Source organism: Sander lucioperca, chromosome 4 (assembly GCF_008315115.2).
Source record: "Sander lucioperca isolate FBNREF2018 chromosome 4, SLUC_FBN_1.2, whole genome shotgun sequence".
Lineage (NCBI taxonomy): Eukaryota > Metazoa > Chordata > Actinopteri > Perciformes > Percidae > Sander > Sander lucioperca.
In genome coordinates this window covers 8,688,058-8,713,448 of record NC_050176.1, presented here as the reverse complement: position 1 = coordinate 8,713,448, position 25,391 = coordinate 8,688,058, and the positions used below count along the sequence as shown (strand labels likewise).

General features: G+C 39.6%; 1 protein-coding gene across 2 annotated transcripts in view; it reads right to left on the bottom strand.

Moving 5' to 3' along the window:
* The window catches only part of prkcaa (protein kinase C, alpha, a), a 164,218-nt gene extending 144,085 nt beyond the window's left edge, over positions 1-20,133 (bottom strand). The window contains exons 1-2 of one of the 2 annotated variants that reach the window (XM_031289500.2): positions 19,754-20,133; positions 17,759-17,790 (exon numbers count right to left, since the gene is read on the bottom strand). In XM_031289500.2, the coding sequence (XP_031145360.1) occupies positions 17,759-17,790; positions 19,754-19,920 (199 nt within the window). In that variant the 5' untranslated portion in view covers positions 19,921-20,133. The remainder of the gene's footprint in view (positions 1-17,758; positions 17,791-19,753) is intronic. The other variant, XM_031289501.2, reaches the window with a different exon arrangement.
* Positions 20,134-25,391: the final 5,258 nt, after the last annotated feature.

The following is a 25,391-nucleotide window of genomic DNA, read 5'->3' as shown; positions in this document are numbered from 1 at the left end:
ATTGTCGCATGTAGCTACATGCTACGGCAGTAAACAATGTCATATTGGCTGCCAGTGTGGTTAAATACTCCCCAATTCCGGGTCACATTACTCCTGAAACATTTCTGGTTATGGAGTATTTGGTTTAAAAGCCTTTATCTGTGATTTTTGACCCTAGAAAGTGCTGCTATATTCAATTAGTGTCCACTGCTAACTATAGTAGCTACAGGCTAACGGCAGTAAAAGTTGTCTAATCTAACGTTAGCCTACTGCTAAATATGAGGTTGCTGCATGCTCACGCCACATAGCTGTAGCTAATCTTGGCGGCCAATGTTAGTAATTTCTCTCCAGTTTCAGGTTACATTACTGCTGGGACATGTCCGTTTGTGTAGTATTTGGTTTAGAAGCCTTTATTGGTGATTTATCACAGTACAAAGTCCTGCTATATACTCCGTTGCAGTAGCTCCAGCTGCTACTACTGAAACAACAGCGTAGGCAGCGGAGTGAAGCGCAGATTCCAGGAAACACTCTGGCCAATCAGAGCAGACTGGGCTTTGTCGGGAGGGGGGCTAAAAGAGACAGGCGCTCCTACAGAGCATCTCATTCAGAGGGTGAATACCGGTGCAGCAGCCATGGGCAGTATGAGAAAAATAAAGTGTTTTTTTTTAACATTAAAGCATGTAAACATGTTCTATTACAAACACAAAATACAAGTATTAACCTGAAAATGCTATATAATAGTTGCCCTTTAAAGTCTGTTCAGTCTTGCACGTTTTCTGACTTGCACAAGCTCTTTCTTCCAATTAAAGTCAGAACCATATTGGCAGTGTATCAATGCTGCAAACAATATTTGCATTGATCTTTCACTGGATACATTGAAAAAAAAAAAAACGGATCAATCTCTGCACTGCAGGTAACGATATGGTTTCAATATTTCAGCCGTTGACATTCAGACTGGTATTTTCCATCTTGGGTAAGTTAACAACACAGTCCACGTTGTGTTGGGTAAATACCACTTCTGCAAAACCCATCACATATTTCACTGACTTTGTGTAACAGACCAACCAGGTTGGAGTACTACAGCCACCAGAGGGTGAGGGCTCAGCAGAGTGTGTTTGGATGATAAAGTATTGTCTGCAGACAAGAGACAGAGTAAATTACTGTATTAAATAGGGGACGGCGGGTACAAGGCGTTTCTCTTCTTCCAGATACGGACGACAAAAAGGGCAACACAAACAACAATGAAGGTAAATAATGACACCATGTGCTGACTGGCTTTCCCCTGATAACCATGAGAGGGACTGAGCAAATCAATATTAAGTGTTTAGCCCACTGGGGCAACAGCCCTTTTTCGAAGATAGGAATACACGTGCGTGCGTGTGTGCGTGCGTGCATGCTCTGTTTCTTAGTGAACAGATTTTAATGAGAGAGTTATCACATGGTACGATCTGCCAGTGTAAGTTATGTAAATCAACATGACCCATGGTAGTACTTTTTATTTTATTAGTTAGTTTAGTAGTTAGTATGTGTATTCCATTTGACTGTGATACAGGTAAGAGCAAGCAACGGTTGCCAATAGCTGAAAGGCATGCAAATTACACAAAGACAACTGTGTCATTTTGACGTTGTAAAATGCAATTTTTCATTTTATATTTCATCAAAAAAACTCTTATGCCATTCTCGACATTTTTTAACTGTTCAATAACATCTCAGTTGTAATGAAAGGGATCTTAGTGTAACAACGGTGAAGAAAAAAACATCTCACTAGTTCGCCAACCTGTGTAATGATTCTAAAGTGTGAGTCCCACATCTGTAATTGCGACTCATTTCCCCTGTCTTTTGTTCTTCGTACAAACCCTTTTAGAGCTCTTCCATTAGATAATGCCATTATCACAACAAAACCCTGGGCAATTAAATGCAGATTACGCTGTAATTCAGAGCCTGGTGCATTAGTCTGTGTTCCATCATGGAGCTATCAAATACACCTCTAATGCATTGAGACGGTAATATCCCTCTCTAATCCTTGGAAATGTTCGCTACTGCACCTTCCCATGGATTAACCAAACCCTATCAGTTTTAAAAGCATTCTGATCTGCACCCAAAGTGACATGCACCTCTGAAAGGTACAACTTTTATTAAGTTAAACCCTTGCCTCTTACAAAAGCAGTATTTTTACAAATGTGCATTATTACCTCGTAATAGTCTGCAAAGGGTAAATTCAGGTCAGTCAGATAAAACAGCCCATTTCTCCATTGCTGAAGTCATTTAACTTTGTAATGGTTGATAGAATCTGAGAAAATGATTTTCTGCACAACAACACAACAACATATTTTCACAAATTGACTGTGGCCTTTGACCACGAAAACTTTATGACAGAAGAATGGGACAAAAAAACAGACATTTAATCACTGGAATTTAACGTCAGTATATCCAGTTGACTGCATATAACCTGTCCTTGTCCATGTTGCATCCATCTGCCACTATGTGTAATTAAAAGAAAAAAAAAAGATGACATTTTGTGTTTTCCCTTAAAGATATACAACAAAGACAGAAATAATAGTTATTTTGATCTTATCGTCGAGCAGTATCTTTTGAGCTGCAGTGTGACCTTAATGTTCCACTTAATTTTGAATACATAAGCCCCGAACAAAAGCTGCATTTGCTTCAATTTTAAAAAGCTTATAAAGGACACAATTTCTCCAAGATTATACAATATACAACCTTCAGCAACTCAATATCACTGACAAACTGCTTATATAATAGCCTTACTTTTATGTGCTGTTACAGAAAGGCCAGAAGAAATTATATTTCAAGCTGTTTTGCCAAATAATGCTGCAGTGTTTAAAAGAAGAAGCATTGTGATGACTATATTTTAAAGATATTATACTATACTATATATATATATACTATATTGTGTGTCATTGTCCGTTGAATTCGGATTATTGACTTAACAGTGACCAGAGCTTTCTTTTGTTGTATTTTGTATTTTTTCTTGAATGCAGCATTTAAAGGAAATGACCTTTCATATTTTTCTGGATGTTGTCCCAAGGGTTTTTAATTTAGTTTGGATATAATGAAATAAAACTGAGGCACGGAAAGATACATTACTTATATTACTTATTCAATGCCATCTGCAGTATAAAAACTTAGATATAGAAACCGTTCACCGCTACATGATCACAAAGTGTCTGTAAGGACACATCAAAACCATAATGACGACAACGGTTGAGAGCCAGAGAAATTCAATTGTTCATTCAGCCGGAAGTATTAGTAGGAGCCTTGTTATGATCTCCCCACTCATGTTACCTCTGAGTCCCAAAGACATTCGCTTGATCTGTATACACAGAATGATAGAGAGATAAACATAGAGACAGGGAAAGTGTACCAATTGTAAATATAAGGCCCAGCAGTCATTAGCTACTGTCCTTACAGCTGAAGTAGGAGAAACAAGGTAATGGCACCTGTTCAGCATCAGCACCAAAACACAACTTGACTAAAGCATTGCAAGAAACACTAACAACAGCTGTTATATGAAGTGTTATAGAGTTTTATAGCCAATAAAGCTGTAATTCAATACATACAGTATATCTCAGCTTAATCACAATCATGTATTCTTTGTGGATGATCACTTATGTAACACTGTGTCCACCCTGTGATTCGACTCATCAAAATCCAATATACTTGGTCACTGTGGTCTGGGTTATTCTTGGGCTACACGGTGTCAGCCTGAGAACTTCTGGCATGTTTGCTGTCAAACCTCCTCAACTTCAGTGGCCAATACAAACTCTAGGGAAGAGGCAAGAGAAACAGATCCTTCCTCTTCAGGCAAATATTTTGTTTCAGAGCTAAAAATACATCCTTAGTTTGATTTCTGTCGGTAGCTTTGTGGCGTAGATTTCTAATGCTAAATCCACAAAGATTTCCATTTCGTTGCATCCAAGGCAATGGAATGAGAATGATACTTCTCGTTATTTCACCCTAGGAATGATTGACTAATGCCTCCATTACAAAGCATGAGATATCATCACTGCACTGTTTTTCTTTCGAATGTGAACACATACATATATTAAAATCTCCTGTCGTGATTTGTTTTGCATGTGGATTGCCGCCTGTTTTTTTTGCTACATGGGGACATTTTAGGGACTTTTATTGTATCTGCCTATAAAGTCCTATAATAAGGTCCCTATGTACAACAGGATGCAAACACGTTGATACACAGACTATTTGACGGTTTGGTTTCAGTTCCAAACTTGTAGTAGGCATCATGTGTCACATTCATCCACCTGTATATAATTAACCCTGTGTGTTGTTCAGTTTCTTACTTTATAAGATTAAAGTTTATTGATCCATATCACACCAGAAGAAAAGGAAAGATGAATAAGAAAACATGGAATATGTGATAGATAAGAACAAGTGATAAAAATATGACAACAATAACAAACCAGGTCATATGCTCTGCGTATGGATTAAGTTGGCAGCCATCACTAACCACTCTCAGGGAGCAGATGTTGATAGACAGATGCAAATTACACTTTTAATAACTTAAAACCGATCTGTGTGTCTGCATTTGTTTATGTAAACTGGAGTAAACCAATACAGCAGAATGGACATGAACATACTGTGCATTTGGTCACATGATCTTAGCAACTCACATGCGGCTGAAACTACGGGGGATGACAGAGATGATAAAGCCCAAGGAAATTTATCATCATCCGGATTATTCAGTACTCTGTAATCCAGTTCAACTGATGGCAGCGATCTGGCACTTTTGCTATGGTATAATGTACCAGAGGGGGGTTGGTAAGCCTGTTTAATCAAAAGAAATGACTGATGTAAAGGGGAAGATACTTGGGTAAACTGTTAGAAAATCTATTTCCCAGTTTCATCTCATCAGGTTTCTCATTTACAAATTCCCCCAGGATGTGACATAAGAAATTGGTGCTACAGATCTGTCTGGGTAACTGTCTGATTTAATGTGCTGCTTCCCCGATCAATTGCACTAGCTTATTATTGCAAACGGCTTCCCGAGACACCAGAAACATTTCAACAGGTTTCTAAACTGTGTTGAGGGTGAAAAATCCATTACGACTCCACGTTTCTGCAGCTGCCAAGATTAAATTTCAAATTCAAGAGAGGCAGGAGGGAAAAGAGTAGAGGCTCTGAATCATATGGCCCTATTTTATTTCACCTTATTAAGAGGAAAAATATGGGAGGTTGTAAACACATTCACCCCTTAAATACAGTGGCACTCATAAGTTTATGAACCCATGCTAAAGTTGACTAAAAAGAGGAATAAAAAAATCATCTTTTGGAAATTGATCTTAATGCCTTAATTAAAATACTGAGGAAAAATCCAACCTTTAAGGACACCAATGCTCTTTGTGAATGAATAATGTATGGTAAATAAATACTAATGTTCTTCCTTAAAATACAGGGGGCATAAGTAAGTACACCCCTATGTTAAATTAGGGGTGTCATCATCACATACCCTTCACCATACCTAGAGATGGGCATGGGTCACTTCCCCTAAAATCATCTCTCAATGCAAATCAAACCAGCTATTAGGCTAACTGAAATAAAACCATGCCAATCTCTAGGTATGGTGAAGGGTATGTGATGATGTCTGGCTATTTTAATTCCAAAGGCCAAGGGAACTTTATCAGGATGCATAGTATCCTGGATCCATGAAATAACTGGCCTTTAAAAATAAAAATCTGCCTGTCTCTATGGGAATTTAACATAGGGGTGTACTTACTTATGCCCCCCTGTATTTTAAGGAAGAACATGTATTTATTTACGATACATTATTCATTCACAAAGAAAATGCGTGTCCTTAAAGGCTGGATTTTTCCTCATTTTTTTAATTAAGGCATTAAGATCAATTTCCAAAAGATGATTTTTTTTTTATTCCTCTTTTTAGTCAACTTTAGCATGGGTTAATAAACGTATGAGTACCACTGTATATATGCCAGCTTGTTCATATACAAATAATTCACCATACTCTACAGTGAAAATGTGATATTACCTAAATCAGTTGTTTTTGTCTCAGCTGGATATAAAGAATTCCTTTCTCTACTTGGTTTAAACCCCTGCTCCCTATTATATTGCTGGTTCTTATTTTTAGAAGAGAAGAAAAAGGGTAGTCCTCGCTTTGATTTTCTCCATGTCTTCTTGTCAAGCCTGCCTTTTAAAGCTGATAAAATCTCAATTCTATCAATTAATGGTACATTCTACCCAAACTGCAGCTATAGAGCCACAATTATATGGGAGATCAACAAGGATTAGTTAATCCTGAGAGTGCCTGGTCCCGAGATGTTGACCTGTGTGAATCTCTGAAGGTTACCAGCCATCGATGTAAAGCAGCACTCCAAAACTGAGAGTGTTATTTAACCGCAGAGGCCAACACGATGTCTGTGTTAAATGGCAAGACAGACAGTCCAGCTTAGGGACACTGCTGCCAGCCCAGAGGCCTACTTTGCATGCAGACAGATGTGGGATTTGTGATGTTACAGCATTGATTCAGAAGTTAAGGGAAGGATTGTTACCTGCTGCTCACATCCAGCCCAAAAGTTAATCCCAGTAAGAGGGGCACACATCCTACGAGCAAATGACAGCACAACAGGTGGTTCGCGGTCTGAATATTACTTATTCAAGTAAAAGCCACCATTAAGCTCCCATTAAGCATCTATGATAATATTCTGCCTCTCAAAACATTAACATCAACCATCTGAAAGTAGATTTAACAAAGAAACCATAGACGTGACTTTAATCATCTAAATGAATGATTTTAAGAACCATTACAGCAGCTGCTCTCATTCTAAAAGGAAACTGTGTATCTGCAGGGATAATGTGTGCTGACATTGGCTTACTAACGATTAAATGTAACATGTGGTTGTGAGTAACCATTTCGTTGTTTCCATGTGCCCTTAGCATGCCCTTATCTCCTATGTTGTGTTCCTACACTTGCCGGGATGCCTTTCAACAACACCCAAACAACTTGATAGGATTGTTGCATCCATATGTGAAGGCAGAGGGATCAACATACTGTAGTGGTTGCAGTGTTTGTGGCTGTGTTGCATTATGTTGTACAGTACACACAGGCTGCAGTCATTGCAGAAATATTATCTCAGCCTCTTCTGTGAATTTGTTTTTTGGACAGACCTGCCCCCCACTGCTAAAAAAAAATCCTAAAGGAAACACTGATGGTTGTTTATTAGTAAATAAATTACTATGCTGGAACAATAAACTGAAAATAATTTCCCATGATAAATATGACAAATTTGTATTCAAGCCCTGTCTAAAACTAGCTAGCACCAATAAATATAAACTACAACCATTCTTGACAAGCCAAAGGGGGAATCACTTTGAGTTGAGACTCACCACTTTGGCTCACCATGCTGTATCTGTGCGCTCTCAACCTCAGCACATTATGACCGGGCTGCCAAACGCTTGGCAGGAGCTTAAGTTCCCCGAGCAAACACAGAGCTGACACCACGACACAAAGCTGATGGTAGGGCCCTCTCTTTCACCTGACTCTACATCGTGATGTGCAATAGTCATATCGCAGGACGTGCAATGTAAATGCTACAACTTTTTTGCTGCTTGACACAAAAGGAAAACTTGCACGGTTCTCATTTCTCATAAATATATTACCATAACACTTCATATTCAAAAATACAAGTGTACAAAAGGAAATTTCTTACTTTACTTAACAATGTAAAACATGAAGCCTGCATTGAGGTTCAGATATTCCCCTACAGAACCCACCACTTGCCACAACAATAGGTGTAATCACACATCCAGAAAAATAATAGGAATAAATTGCATGCCTAAAATAATCTGGACTGCATTTTATGTTATAGACATGGCATATCAACATGGAATTACAATCACAGATGATCAGTGCAATAATTAAATCAATTGACATTCCTACATAGTTTTAGTCACATGTGAAGAGGACTGTCTAAGTAAGGTCAAATCCAGTATTTGAGCCAATATACAAGATCACAAATCCAGGAGCTCAGAGGTGTCAAAATGTGACTACAGTACAAAGCCATGTGATTTGTTGCTGAAGCCGTGTCCTCCAACTGACAGAAAGGTGGAAAAATCTGACCATTCAAATTCCATGTGACATCAGCAAGACAGCAGGAACATGGACGTCATCCCACCTGGGGACTGCTCAGTCAGTTCCCTTCCTGCCCTCAAATCCCCTTATCAAACTGTGAAACAGATTTGGGCTACATCATGACAGCATGCAATCAACAATTGAACAGGGCTCTATTATCTCCTGACATGCAGGTGTTAGCGGACGTATTTCCCTCCATGCAGGAGTCGTCCTATGCCAAGAGACAAGCAGATATTGCATCAACGTGTCGTCCAGGTCTCCATAAAAGCCCAGGAGGTAATCTAATACAGGCTCAGAAACATGGAGGGAAGAACTGCAGCAAGGGAGCAACAAACATCACAACTCCATTTAAAATATTGACATATTTTATTGAACATGCATGCTCAGTCGCATAAATTTAAAAGCAATATTTATGATGCATGCTCATTTTGTAAGCACTGGGATTTACATATTCCAACACAGTCCATCAAGGCTGACAAATATCACAAACAGCAGCATTTTTCTGTAAAAACACTACCTTATACAGTTCCAAACACATTACAGCTATGAGGCACATTTTGAACAAAGAGGGCATTTCCCCTAAATGCATGGTGGGAATTGAAGTGATAAATAATGCAGACCACCATGATGGATTAGTCTAATCTTAATGCTGCTGGTCTGAATTGATTGTTGAGAAAAAGAAAGGCTTTCAGGGAAATCCAAGCGGCCATACACTTTGGCAGTGCAGTTTCTGGTCAGAGCCAAGCTGCGAGCTAGCACCTCCAGTTCATCTTCCAATGTTATCATTAAGGCTTTATTCAGCTATGCTCTATGTCAGTAAGTGATGTGTGACTCATTGCATTTTATTAGCTTTTCTAATATATTTCGAATCATACATTGACATTGAACCTGTACTGTCTGTTCGTTTTATCAAAGCACACCTATTTTGGGAAATATTTCTGTCTGTTTCAAAGCATAATGCTTGGCAATGAAGTTGGTCACAGGCAACACAAACTATTTTCAACCACTCATACATATGTGCAACATGCCTTACCTAAGTTTTATCTACAGTGAAACAATGCACACTTAATAATCCACTGGTAAAAGGTTATGCTATTAAAAAGCATCAGTGGCAATTTACAGCACGCAAGCATTCAAAAGACTATAACAACAGTAATCCAAATACTGCAGGGAGAGGACTGAATAAAACCAGCTCAGTAATTTTCTGTAAAGTATACAGCAGAACTACATCCTTTCTCCAACTACAGGGAAAGTGCCAAAAAAGCCAAACTAATTGAAGAAATTTATTTAGTTTCAACCCATTATAACTAAACAAACGAAGGTAATAGCTAACATTGAAATGGTTAAATGTGCTACATGGGCAAAAACCAGACGATCTTTCAAACAGGTTAGACATGTTTGTTTGGTCTTAGACCATGTTATAGCTTTTCTTTGTTTAGAGGAATGGTGTTGCATTCCCAACACTAGTGCACAACAGACTTTTAGAATGAAGGCATTAAAGCTGGTCTGGAGGCTTGAAGTGGTCTAACACCATACTTAGAGACATATAAAACACTTACGGTGTTTTTTAATTTGCCAGCCATCTGTATATTTTCAATGCTAAGCTATTGTCATGACTATCACTACAAATGCCTTTTTTTCCTGTGCTCAAAGCACTTCCTTAGACCACCTTATATATTAGGTGTAAGGTAATGCTGCTGCCTGCAGTGAAGACTGGATGTGAGATGACCAGCCAGTTAAAAAGCATGAGCTGTTGTAACTTAAAGTGTTTTTGTTGCTGTTCATTTTCATCTGAAAAGCCAGCTACAGAACCTGAAGCTTAGTGTAATTACCATGCATTGATATCACTACCAGTGAGTAACTCAATGTCACTGTCCGACAGGTCCTATCTTTTCAGGCACCATGGAGCATTGCACAGGTCATAGTTCTGATCGTCTATGATTAAGGTGTCAAGCACAGTAGCAATGACTATAGTTTCTACAGGGCACAAGTCTCTTTTAGTGTGCGTGACAGACTTGTTCAATTGTAATAAGGAAAAAGAACCACACCAATATTGGAACAGTGATATGGTTGATAATGGTGTTTAACAGCCTTATCAGGATACAAATTTACTATTTATAGATAGCTCTGGCCAACACATAAAGCTATAGCAGGTGACTGAGGACTGAAGTGCTTTAAAGTACATAGTAGACTGCTGTTGACTGCTTTTTGATTAATTAAACTGAAGGCACCAAAGTCAGTGGTGACAGAACTGCTAAACTATGGTTTTGTCAGGAGTTACTTTAGCGTGTCGCCTCAATAGTCACTACAATACAAATCTTATTGATCATATACTATTAAATGTGATGATTAGAAATTAATAAGGGAAATTACTATATGTGAAAGGGTAAATGGATGTGTTGTGTGTATATTGGGCAGTGCATTGTCTTGCACTTGTTTCTGCACCATTGTTAATGTATAAGTTTACTGGGCAGGATGTCCGCTCTCTGTGTGTTGCCGTTCTCCATATCCCTTCTCTACGGGAAATAACCTTCAAGCTAGCAAGCTACACGCTGAAAATGGCAAGTTTTGAAGGAAATTTGGTTTGTGCAACAAGGCAGGCCTGCTTGGTTCTTTCGTCGAATGATTGTAAAGATTTACTAAGAATATGTTTAAGCCATTTACTATCTGGCTGGGACATTTTGGGACCAATTGGTGGGGATTTGCTATGAACAAAGTACACACTGTGATACACTAGTAAAAGCAAATTACGTATCTGTGGTGTAGCCAGACCTTACTCCACAGCGCTGTGGAGATCTGGTAATGCGAGACTACCAAGTTTCTAACACCTGCAGAACTTGACTAACTTGTGTGTCCCAACAAAGCTTTTATGCAATCACACAGTGGGCATCTAAAGACAGAGCAAGTGTCCTCCTATAAACAGAACCTGCTCTATGCATAGCAGTGTCTCTTCAGGGGACCGGGGAGCAATTCTAAATATAGCCTATGTTGAACTCTGCTCCCTCTCCTCTGTCTCACCCACACACACACACACACACACACACACACACACACACACACACACACACACACACACACACACACACACGCCATGATGCCTCACCTCTGCTCCGCTCCATTCAAAGGGTCTCTAATCTTGTATCTTAAAGTCCTAACTCTGGGTCAAAACAGTATAAAGGGGCAAGCAGTTGGAACAACTTAATCCTAAGAGCATGCCCATGCAATGTTAACTATATGAGAAGAAAACCCAGCACAAACCAAATCCAAACCAAAATGTGTGTGTGTGTGTGTGTGTGTGTGTGTGTGTGTGTGTGTGTGTGTGTGTGTGTGTGTGTGTGTGTGTGTGTATATATATATATATATATATATATATATATATATATATATATATATATATATATATATATATATATATAAAAAACCATTGCCCGGGCTCTGCCCTTTTTGTTTGAAGTTTACATAATTTCCCCATATTTGTGTGGGTAAAGAAATAAATACAACTTTAGCATGCCCAGAATCCGAATGGGCACTTATGAAAATTATATCAATCCCTGCTGGATTAGTATTTCAAAGTTTCATCACTGAGGGTTTTAAACCCTTGCTAGTTTTTTGCTCACTGCTATTACACCACCAAATTAATAGAATTGTGCGCCATTTGATAGAAGCAACTCAGAACTCCTTGAAAAATAAGCTGTGGCTCTTCCATACTGTATATTTATAGAACGTTGGTAACTATTAATGTAATATCTATTGTTTTCTAGTGAAAGTAGAATTGAAAATAGCTGTGGCTTCTACACATCAGCAAGGTTTATTTCAGGCCACCTAAGGTTGAAATTGTAATAAACTCTCATGAAAAGATGGAGTTTATTACAGGCTGTGTAACCCCCGGGAGAAATAAAAGCATAAATCAATGTATCACTGTCTGTATGACACATAAATCTGCCACACTGTAGCTGCTCGTTGCAAGTTTATATATATATATATATATATATATATATATATATATATATGTTCTAAATGTACTTTAAAATGGATATTTTTCAAGTTTTTGCTGCTCAAGTGGGATTTGAGACTCGACTACTCCGTTGGTAACTCAATTTACATTACAGTACAGTACATGCAAATAACTTTAGATTATAACTTTTGTCGAGAGAACCGTCTAAAAGGGCTTTAAAACTCAACTTAGCATTAAAAACCCTTTTATTTATCCATTTCTGCTCAAGAAACTTTGTTTCTGCTAGCCATCCACTCCCGTTCATTGATGTATTTTATCCGTTACCCACTCCCGTTCCGCCGTCTCATCTCAGCTGCAGGCAGCCCCATGCCCCCACCCTACTGACTGCCTGCGCAGTGCTGCTACGCAATGGGACAGAGGGGGAGAGAGCAGTGCTATTTAGTGTTTAACCAAGGATCGGTGGACTGCATGCATGGGAATGAATTACAATAGAAATATATTTGAATATATTTACAAGTTGCTAAGAGGAAACTAAAAAGTCGCTACATCTAGCGAGAAAGTCGCCAAGTTGGCAAGAAGTTACTGCTGCAGCTTCCTGATTTCCCAAACTATGGAGCGAAATTACAGGATGTGTGTGCGTTAATCGCGCGTTTAAAAAATGGTGTAATTAAAAGGAATTTGCATTAACACATTCATTTTGACAGCCCAAATGTTGACATCATTATTGGAAGCTTTGGCAGCGTTTAAAATGAACATCTGACATTGTAACATTATAGATATGAAAGAAAATATGTATGTGTCAAATATGTGTACACAATCTGCCTCGTGTTTTTTGCCACTGCAATGGTGGTGGACCTTGAGCATTATAACCAGGCCTCTAACGTAGGGTGTAGCGCTCAAATAAACCAAGTGCTGCTGTTTGAGCACATTGACATGGAGATATAAACCAACAACAACAAGTAATGGTAGAATGTATGCGCCAGCCGGCACAGACAGGGACCATGGACACTCTGAGTTTACCTTTCCATTGACTGTCAACAGGGCCCTTATTGGAATGACACTGGAATGACACAGTGCCACTGTGCCATGTGTACAAGGATATTCTGAGTACTGTCCAAACACTGAACAGCACACGGTAAACAAACACACTGTGCATTGATGGGAGTGGTGGATGAAAAATTTGTAGTCATTAGTATTTGTCTGACACTGTCAAGGTGTAGTCTAACACATCACACGAGACCCCTAACCGTCAAAGGAACAAAGAGGCAGGGCTGGTTTACTGTATGTATGATTAATTGGCTGGTTAGAGCTATCATAATGTATGCCAGGTTTATATTGTAGTACAGTTTTGTTTCTGTAGCAGGTTTTTTAATTCTCATCACAAATTATTATTAATAAAGTCATTACAAATTAGTCCAAATGCATGTAGTTGGCAGGGTCAAACAGAGGTAAAAAATCCATCACCCTTCATCTGGACATGCCCTCACTTGCAAGGTTGGACATCAAGTAGGCCTCTCTCTTGGGAGGCAACAGCAAAACTCATTATGTTCTCCTCTTGTGCATCGGGAAACATTGGAAAAAGCTTAAGGCGAAATACAGTTGTCTATAGTCTGCCAATAATGTCTAAGCCACCAAGGAACTCAGGGGTCCTCCTCAAGAGACCATTGAGCAAGCAAAAACCCATTGAATGCAACGACACTACAGAAATTATCTGTGTTAAGAGCAGCGTATGGAGCAGAAAATTGGACTTTGACAGTCAATACAGTGTACGGCACTGGAATACCCTTTCTTCTGGACTAACAAGAACAATCCGTGAAGCCTTCTGGTTCTCCTTTTATTCCTTACTCTTCGAATTACCTTTCTAGCCTTGGTTGAAATATGTCCCCTACGAGGAATTTACCTTAAGAGACACTTTTGAATTATAAATTGAATGGTAAAAAGCAGCAGTTTATGGGACTATTTTTAAATTGATTTTGCATTCACCATTTTACCAAGAAGCCAGAAAGAACATCAATTTTTGAGCCAACGTTTTATGGTTTAAGTCTACATTTCCCACAATAGTGAGCATTTGCAGAGTTAGATGGACTAACTGTTAAAATTTAAATCTCAAATAGGATCAATACTGTGAGACTGTTTGCATCAATTTACAGTGGCAGGGCACAATGGTCTCATCTACATCCTGTTAGAAAAGTCACTTTGTGAAGTGAATATATTACATGATTGTAATGATTGTTGATGCGGTGGAGACGGGCTCACGCTGCGGACCACTGTGGACTTGTGTCGGCTGTGCAAGCTGTTCCAAGAAAATGGCTGCATGTGTCCACGACAATGAACTGAACATAGGGGCTGCCCGACCGCAACAAGTCATCAGCTGTCCACGGAATGCTGAAAGTATGTCCGAGCCTCCTGGACGGGTGAACTGGGACTCCGTTGCCTCCTCGTCGGTTAACGGTTAATGATTGGTTAACGAGGGTCGGCCATCCATCAGAAAAAAACTCTAAATTAGCATCCCTATTTTATATCTAATCCCAAAATGCTCTCAAAAATAACCACACAAGCATAAACACATTAAATAAGCTTAAATATATGACAGACAATTTTGATTCAGAAAAGCCTGATCAAACCTTACAATTTCAAGCTCACAACACTTGAAACTACATATGTGATGTGATACTGTGCAGTAGGGGTGCAGACGATACGATATTATATTGATTCTTTGGACAACGATACAATATTTACTGATAACACAAAGTCAATTCAGGGGCCTGCGACTGATACGAGACGATACATACGCCCCTTTAACACAATCAGTTACATTTATATAAATACAAAAAGCACCTAAAATATGATTTGACAATTTCATTACTAAGCTCATCTAGACATTTAAATTAAAAACAAACTACTCTTTTAATAAAAACAATAAATGTAAAGTGTGAATTTCAAAATAAAGGCGCATCTGAAAGATGGCGATATTTATTGATATTTTCACTTTGTATCGATAGTATTGGATCGTTGAGGATTGAATCGATATATTGATCCAGATCAATATATGGTTACACCCCTACTGTGCAGCCCACCCTATTCTTAGAAAAGTGTCATTTGCAAGGCTGAAAATTAAATGTCACTCTTGTTACAGAAATGCCACTCTCCAGTTTATTACTATTTTCAAGTAGTGACTGAGAGGCTCGCTGTCTCTGCTGGAGGATTCAACCCTTATTTTCTAGAAGCTTAAGTTTAATAAGTAATGGCTAAACAGATATTATAAAGTGGGGACCTTTATCTCTTTGAATAGCTTCAGTGTAACCAATGACCTTCATCTTGATAAGGCACACATTATTTATTTAACAGGTCCAGGCATGGATTTATGGTGGAAGAAGAAGGAGTGGTCAGTTTTTGAGAGGTGCAGTCAACCTTCTGCTTTCTTAAGAAAATTCTCCAGAGCACCATTTTGTGCATAAGAACTCTCTTACACCGTACTGCTGCCTCTCTGACGTCCTTCTAATCATTCAGTCAATCATCTCCAGTATGAAATGCTGTGACGGTAACAATAAGGCAGGATGAAAATAACAACTTGCTGTGAAAGCAGAGGAGGGGGTTGGCTGACCATAACGCCAGGTTATGCAAAAGCAGGTTAGTCTGTCAACACTCAGACTAACTCAGTACTTAGCCTGGTTTTACCCCAGTAGGAGCAAATACTAAAGAGTAGTCTGGATCTCACCTCTATGAGAGGAAATCACATTGAAGAGGGCTAATATGCATGTTCCTATACATGTTAGCATTTCCCAGACACAGGCCCTTACAGACACATAAGACACACTAGCATCTAAATGTATTAGTATGATGATTAATGATTCAGTTAAGACCTCTGTATGTCTCACTCTCTCTGACATTCTCAAGGGAAGAACTTCTGAATCATTGAGATCAAACGCCCTGCGTGGCAAAGTGTTTATCTTTAAGTCTCCAACAGAGAGAGACTGTCTGTTTGACTGAACAACTCAGAAAGAGGAAATATGTCAAGAGCATTTCCAATCAAGTCATTCACTGAATGTTTTCATTTTTGCTGTTGGGAAATATGTAATAGTGATAGTTACATCTGATAATAACTAGTACTCCAACAACTTTCAGAAGAATTACACTATATATTACACATATACTGTAAATGCAACAACAAATGCCTGTGATCAAATATTAAACTATGTGGGAGTATTTTAATTCAGTGTGTCTAGATTTTTTTTTGGCCCATGCACATAACTTGAAAAGTCGTACACTTTAAAATAACAATGTTTGGGCGCCCACATATAGAGGTTTACTCTTCGACGCAGTGGGCCCGGGTTCGACTCCGACCCGCGGCCCTTTGCTGCATGTCATTCCCCCCTCTCTCTCCCCTTTCGTTTCTTCAGCTGTCCTGTCAATAAAGGCCTAAAAATGGCCAAAAAATAATCTTTAAAATTACAATGTTTTATATATGTTGTATTTTCATTTTCTATATTGTGTATTTTCTGTGTGCTTTTACTGAATGTTCTTGTGGGTTCAGGTCCCTCTTGAAAGATAGTTTTACTTATTTCAGTAATTAAATAAAAGAAAAAAAGAAAACTAGAAACAGCCTACAGGTATCAGTGATGGCAATATAAAAGACAGACTTTTGATACAACATGAAAGGATCTACATCTAAGTGAAACATCCGTTTAACATCATGCACTGCACTGTTACCTGGGCACTCGCCATCAGAGTCAGACTTTGGCAAGCCCAAACATTTCCACATTAGAAGAGGAATTCTGAGAGTTGATGCATGCTAAAGCTCAAAATAACAGGTTGATACAAAAACCACCTTCAGTGATGCTAGTGATCTGGGGGCTAACGTGGGGAACTAGTTGTGTCCATATTTGTGTGTTATGTACTGTACCTCTTCTCTAATCCTCTCTATCCTCCTCTCTTACACTTTCTGTTCCCTCCTTTTTCTCAAAAATAGCCTCACCTGTCATTCTTTTGTTTTCAGCTCACACAGTTATTATCAAACATACTTCCATTAGTCTCTTTTTTGCCAAACTGTTCTCTACCAACAGGCCAAACAAACACATTATATATCTAATTGCCACTGTGATCATTAACATTTTAAATCAAATTCAGCACCATGCAACAAGCTCAAAAGAATTAGACCACAGAAACAAACGGTAAACCCCCGTCTAATTCTATGCTGCTCGCTATACTAGACACATTATGAATAACACTACATACTGTGGGTAAACAAATGTCATGCTTGCAAAACAGCAAACAAATCATGAACGGGATGGAAATAGCGTTGGTGCATTAAAAACACACCAACGCTATTTCTCATCATAACACTGCAGTTAGCAGAAATATCCAAAGACACACTCACAGATAAATCAGTTATTCACACAGGCGATCAAACATGCTTATCTCGTGTTAGCTGCACAAATGAAATGTCTCAAAGAGCACCAAACTAAAGAGAGAAATGGATCAATCCTATATGTGATGGTTCATGTGGCAGACATCGTATCGGTCAAGAGTAGCAGCAAAGGACAGTATGTGCAGACTTATCAAAATGAAGAACTGCCTTTAGTGGGAAAAGCAGCCAAAGCCTAACATACTGTACATGTCCCCCCCCCACACACATACACACACACACACGAGTCTCATTGAATCTGAATGAGTCAGATGTCAGTCAATTTAGTTTTTACCTTGGCACTGGAATCCTTGTTTTCCAAACCCCCTGTGAAAACAAAGAAGGCTCAATTAAACTGTTGCTTACTCGCTTTCTCACTCACACACATATACACAGTAAATCCATTCATTCATACATTTATATGTTGACTCATACCAGGGACAGGAACGCAGTATACTCTCAACTACATTTGATGCCCAAAAGTATATGGACATTCCTGTGTTTTACAGGATTTTGGGCAAGACCCCTTAGTTCTAATTAGGTTACATGTTAATGCTAAAGAATACAATATATTTCAAACAACAGTGTGCTTTAGGGAAGGCCTTTTCTTGTTGAACCTGACAACAATGCCCCGCTGAAAAACAGCGGGTCCATAAAGAGATACTTTTCTCAGTTTACCGTGAAGGATCTTGACTGGCCTGTGCAGAGCCCTGACTTCAACCCCATCCAACACCTTTGGGATGAATAGAAACGCCGACAGTAAAGCATACCTTATCGGCCAACATCATTGTTGGCCTAACTAAGGATCTTGTGGCTGCATTAGGAACAATTCCCTGTGGTTCCAGAATCATATAAAAAGCCTTTTCAGAGGACTAAAAGGCTTTAATAGCAGAATATTAACACCCATCGTTTTGGAATGAGGTGTTCGGCAGTAACATATCTGATGTCCACATACTTTTGGCCACATAGTGTATGTTATACTACTGTCAGATGATTGATTTGATTTTAATCACATTGTCAGGACAGAAAAAAATGTTCTTCCAAAAATACTCAACAACTGAAACATGAAACCAAAATTGTGAGATAAATACTGAAAACTACACAAAATATAACCTCATGACAAATCCCAAACTTTTCATGTTGTGTTTTGCTGAGGAGTGATGTTGTAAAACAGTCAAGGTATTAAGCCACCAGCATTAAAGGGCCTGAGATCACACTCCCACCTGTAACAGCAGAGGACTGTTAAACGTGGGTGCAACTCTACCAAGCTGTCTGCAAGTTCACTCCTCTCACACGTAAGATATCACTAAGTTGATATCTAAACAGAAAAACAGCACAGCAACCTTATGTTTTGTCATACTTTCCAAATGCAGTGTGTTACTAAAGGAAAGAACTGCAGTGTAAAGGCAACTTTGTACCTCTGCAGGTCACTGCCCAGTTCTAGTGTGTTTCAACCGAATACCACGTGAATATTTCTCTGTAGTGTGAGTGCTTTTCCATATGGGCTCTCATTGCCAGTAAACTGCAGAATTTCTCCTTACAATCTAGCCAGCTATGCGAGGGTTTTTAGCCATAAATGCTTGAGTTGTTCCCCACAGTATAAACCAGTAGATGGAAGGCTTTAATAGCTCAACTACGTGCCAGGAAGGGGAATCTATTACTCATCCAAAGACTTTAACCAGGTTTAAACTCAGCAACGCCACAGCAGTAATGTGTTAATCAGGGAAGACAACAATTAAAGTGAACTTTGACAATTGTAATTTAGTTGCCTGGCAAGACTAATACAATGCCACTCACGCAGAAATGTGTTCATTTATTCTTAATGCAACATTGAAATTGTTTTCTAACAGTGGTTCTGTGATTTACTGGGACCGCCTATGTCCCACAAAATTGAAAATGGCTGCTTTAAAGTCCCTGTTTCTTAATGGAAATTGTTAAGCGCCACAACCCTAAACATAAGTTTAACTCACTCTCCTACAAACAGTTATTTCAGTGCTACACTGTTAACATAAACAACAGCATAACTCCTCCCATTTGGGATTGCTTGGACAAAATCTCGAAAAATTGGGATCCCTGGAGTAAAATCGACTAGGGATAATACTGCCGGCTTTTGGACTCCCATGTTCTGTCACTTTATTAGTAAGAAAGTCTTTGAAGAATGTCGACTGCAGGAGTAAGAAGGGAAAGTTAGTTGAAGTTGTGTTACATCATCGAGCAGAGTGTACTCGACTGAAGTTACCAATATGCAACAGGCAGCAGTCAGGGTGGAGGTGGGAGAGGGAAGGCTTACCAGATGAAGTCGGTGCAGTGGCTGCAGAAAGTCGGCTGCTTGAAGAACCTGGCTATGAATTTGTGGTTCTTGACCTCGTGGACGTTTTTTTGCCTCAAAGCACCTTTGCGAGCAAACCTATTCGCAACGTCCATGGTGGACGACTCGTTTGAACTCACATCAGCCATGTCCCCCCTACAAACAAATCAATGCTACAGCTTTGTCTTGCTGTCTTGAAGTGTTTTTCAGTCCGTTTAGAGGCGCAGCCCTCAATGTGGAGCCAGCAGACTGCGGAGCGGCGGTCTTCACCGGAGATACTGTACTTACAGTCTGAGGGCTTTCCCTGTTTGTCGTTATCACTGAGCTGCTCCACTGACAGCTCTGCGCGCTGCTAAGTTAGCCACAGTGGGAAATGCTACATCCGGTCATTACCTTCAAAATAAAGGTTATTTTGTTTTCAAGTCAGTTATTGTGAAACAGGCTATTCTTACAAACACCCTGCTACCTGTCCAGTATGACTACAGTATGTTGAAAAGTGCTAGCCATCCTAATAGTTATGATTAAATAAGTAAGAAAGACAGTAACGTTAGCCTTCTCTCGCATGCCAGACCTATCTCCACAGCGCTGTGGAGTAAAGGCTTTGGTCATAAATTGCTGTCCACACCCTACACACAGTATAAAGTGTCATACTAAAACTACACTCAAAGGTAGGCATACAGGCTGTCGACTGTGTCAATTTGTTTTAGCTTAAGGTGCTCAAGGAGAGACACAGAACAAATATCCTGCATTTTGCTGTTTGCCAGTGTATAGTCTTTTTTATTATTATAAATTTAAAATTTACAATCAGCGATATCAATAAATAATATTGTAAATTATAAAAACAGAAATTAATAATGAAAAAAAGAGCAAAAAACACAAGTGGTCAGTCAGGGATTCAGGTACATACAGACAGGGCCTTATGGCTATTACATTTGACATATTTGTTGTTGTTGAGTGGTGGCCTAGAGGTTAAAGGAGAATTCCGGTCGATTCCAACCCGTAGCTCTGTTGTTTGTAAATCAGGAGTACTGTCAGTAGCGAGAAAAACGAAACCAATCGGTGCTGCCTACACCGAGTTATCCTCCTGCTAGCGTTAGCACCCAACAGGCTTAAACAGGGCAAGTTTTAAACATGTTTTTAGCCTCTAAACATGCTCGAAATGCCATTACAAGTGCTTAGCCATGTGCAGTTATTCCTTCCAAGGGAACACAGCGAATTTGACTGCAGTAGATGTGACAGAAAGCCATAAAAGTTGTATTAATCCATACCTCTGTTTATTTCCTGGTTTATGGTGAAGCCCACACTAGTCGAATGCCGATCTCATACAATCCAATATTCCAAAATGTATTTTTTCCACAAAAAAAACGATTTGCCGAGGTTCTTTCCATAGTAAGGCGTATGTATCAACAAGCTGTAACCTGACACCACAGTGGAGCGAGCAGAGCTGCAGTTCAAGAGTTCAACAGCTAGGTAACCTAGCAACGGCAGCAGGGGGAGGAGCTCACAGAGCTGACAGACGGAGCTTGGAGTTAGATCAGCACTAATATGAGAAAATGGTTCCAGTTTGTGCCTTTCCAAATTGTGGCAACCAAATGAAGATATATTTGAGCTTGAGCTTTCACCGTCTACCCCTCCGCAAACGGGAAATTTTACAGTTGTGGCTGGTTGCACGTGATGCGGGTACATGATGCTCGTGTGGATACTGTATTGCAATGACCACCGAGGAAGAAAGCCTGTGCTGTGAGGAATGGGCTCTAATCCAGCCTGGTCTGGATGGGTCCCCAGATAACGGGCATTGTTTCGGCCATACACAGAGGTTTCCCCATCTGATCTATAAGGATGTTCTGGAAGCATTTTTTTTTGTTGTCCTTAAAGTAAATTGGAAGAAGCAGCCTAAACCGGACGGACCTGACGGCCAGCTGTCTAATGAGTGAGTACAACAGGCTGTCGTGACTCTGTCCTAGCTTAGGTACATTTGCTTTTTGTTGTAAATACACATTCAAAACACTAATCAAAACACACCTCTTCAGATCGGAGGGGTAGACGGTGAAAGCTCAAGCTCAAATATCTCTTCATTTGGTTGCCACAATTTGGAAAGGCACAAACTGGAACCATTTTCTCATATTAGTGCTGATCTAACTCCAAGCTCCGTCTGTCAGCTCTGTGAGCTCCTCCCCCTGCTGCCGTTGCTAGGTTACCTAGCTGTTGAACTCTTGAACTGCAGCTCTGCTCGCTCCACTGTGGTGTCAGGTTACAGCTTGTTGATACATACGCCTTACTATGGAAAGAACCTCGGCAAATCGGCAAAAATTTTTTGTGGAAAAAATACATTTTGGAATATTGGATTGTATGAGATCGGCATTCGACTAGTGTGGGCTTCACCATAAACCAGGAAATAAACAGAGGTATGGATTTGTCGGTACACGATCCGTTCTGCCTGCACGATCCGTTCTGCACATGCGCAAGATAATACTGTTTTACGTATCCATACGACCTGCACGATCTGTTCCACGCTAGCCTATGGCTAGCCTCCACCGGGAAGCTAACGTTAGTTTAGCTAACAGCTAATTCGGCTAACCGCTAGCTGACAGCTAGATTCAGTCTAAAATAACGTTAACTCAAACGTAATGGGAAAAGCAGGCTACAGCTAAATTAAGACTTCACAGTAATAACAATAAAGACAAGTATTGAGTGATTGTATTTTAAATGAGCACAAGTAAAGTAGAACTGACGTAACAGCTGTTATATATGTCAACGTTTATTTTCAAGTTTTATTTTGAGGGTCTTTTAAAGTTATTACATGCTGTCTCAGCTAGCAGTTAGCCGAATTAGCTGTTAGCTAAACTAACGTTAGCTTGGCTGTCAACCGGAAGCGTGGAACAGATCGTGCAGTGTCGTAAATCCTCGTACAACCGCGCATGCGCGAACATTTTGCGCATGTGCAGAACGGATCGTGCAGGCAGAACGGATCGTGTACCGACAGGATTAACAACTTTTATGGCTTTCTGTCACATCTACTGCAGTCAAATTCGCTGTGTTCCCTTGGAAGGAATAACTGCACATGGCTAAGCACTTGTAATGGCATTTCGAGCATGTTTAGAGGCTAAAAACACGTTTAAAACTTGCCCTGTTTAAGCCCTGTTTCAGCCTGTTGGGTGCTAACGCTAGCAGGAGGATAACTCGGTGTAGGCAGCACCGATTGGTTTCGTTTTTCTCGCTACTGACAGTACTCCTAATTTACAAACAACAGAGCTATGGGTTGGAATCGACCGGAATTCTCCTTTAAAGAAGCGAGCTTGTGACCGGAAGCTATATCATGATTATTTAAATGAACAAATCTGAAAACTTGTCAAGGGCCCCACTTTGAGAATAACTTTTTAAGGCTGTATTTGAGGGTCCACCCTAGTAGTATCAGTTAACCTAATAGGCTTTTACGTAACGCAAATCAACAGCACCACAAGCCACAGACCATGAAGTTTAAACACTTATCTGTATCAACAAATGAATTGTATAACCTGTATGAGGGTAGGATTAGCTTTGGTCACCTAATAAACTGGAAACTGAGTGTATACAATTCTCAAACTGCCATAAAAACAGACCTTTAAGCCTTTGATCTCAGTTTCAGTCACAAGGGCTTTGTGATGCCCTTGTTGTCAAACGATACATGAAAGCGACAGTCACCAACCTGTTTAAACCATCAAAAAGAAACCATAAACCTTTCTGCATATGAAGTAGGTTATTCTTTATTAAACACAGAGCATTGTAGATTGCATCTACAATTTTAGCTCCTCTGAGGCTTTTAATTGGCAACCTTCAAGCCATAAACAGGGATCTCTGAATGACTGAAGTCTGTTGTGGATTTTAAATCAATGTGTTATTTATTATCATAGTTTCAAGCATGTGGAGCTACATTTTGATCCGTCAATCCAAATGCCAGAGAGAGCATATGCTTCTTCCTTTAAAGCGTTAGTATAGCTGTGGCACGAACAAGGCTGTTTGGCCAATTTTATTTCTTAGACAAACTTCCTGCTCGTGGTCTAAGTATCTTTGTGTTAACTTAACGCTGCTCCGCACTGTTTCCTCCTTTTCAATCCGGCTGGGCTGATGTCACGCAACAGGAGGACCCACACTAGTATGTGGGAGGTCCCGCATCAGGAATTTTGGATGGGGAGCCCCATCGTGTGGAATCATAGCACATTACACACTTTAGCCGCTCTGCATGAATGGTTAACAGTTCTCAGTTCGGCACATATGCTGTGTTTGAGTTGCTTTACTCTTTTTGTGCTTCTGTGTTTCAGAATACTCAGCCTGTATGGTTAGTATGAAGCTGTAACAAAAGAGAAACCCTCTTTAAAATTTACTTTATAGAGAGAAAATATGGGATATTGATAAGATCACCGTTGGAAATTGCACACTGTCCAAGAAATGCTTACACCTGAGCCTTTGATTATTCCACCAACCATATCTGCATCAGGCCTGGAGTCCAGAATGTGTCATTTTATATGGCCACTGGCACAGTGTATCAGTCTTTTTAAACTCATAATTTATTAAAGCTGCAGTGAGTAGAATGCAAAAAAACGCCAGAATTAGAAGTAGTGACCTCTTCTTGCAGCTCTCCTCTCCCCTGCATAGAACAGCCAATAGGAACTCTCTATCTCTCTCTCTGAAATGACCTGTTGATTGACCAAAGTCTCCCATCACGCTAGATTATCTAAAGCCTGAAAACAGAGCCAAAAGGTGGTGCAAAAGTCTAGTTTTCTCTCAGACCACTTGAATTACAATTTGTGCCCAGCAAAGCCAATAATTAAGAGTGCCTACCATATCTTTAAAAACAAGCAGATTCATTTCCTGCTTGACTAACAGCTATTTTCTATTTAAGCTCACAGTCTTTGTCTCTGATAATGTGCTTAATTAATTGTGTTGATTGCTCTTAAAGATATTTTGCTGTATTTATGAATGTCTTCAACTGGATTCCTTTAATACACAAACTACTGCTGGTGTTTGCATCAGCAGGGTTACATTTCTTCCCCTTTGAAACATTAACTAACAGGGAAGGTTCACCTGCTGTTTTGACTTGCTTGCTATCTCTAAAACATTTCTAAGTTTACCAATTCCCTGAGGTTCACTGACCAGCAGTGCAGCCTGAGAAAGAACAATACTAAAAGAGCTTTTAGCTGGCAGTCCCATGATGTATATCTCGTTCAAATAATGTAGCCTATCTGCCCAGCTGAATCCACCCATTAAGGACACACATGATTACTTCCTATCAACAAATCTTTTGACCTAGTTAGGTATTGCATCATTTCAGTGATTATGATTCAGGTCCCAGAGTTTCTATTTTTTAACATGCACCTCTTACATTTTCCTAACCTAATCAAAAAGCAACTTTTGTTAACCCAAACTAGAGCACATACACAACACGGCCCTTTGTTAATTGGTTTTATTGTTGTAATGTTGTTTCTCTGCTTCATTAGAGCAAACAGCCATTGCACATTGCAGTAATCTTCTTTGAAAATCTCTCTCTCTCTCTCTCTCTCTCTCTCTCTCTCTCTCTCTCTCTCTCTCTCTCTCTCTCTCTCTCTCTCTGTGTGTGTATGAATATCAAGCTGCTGGCTGTAGT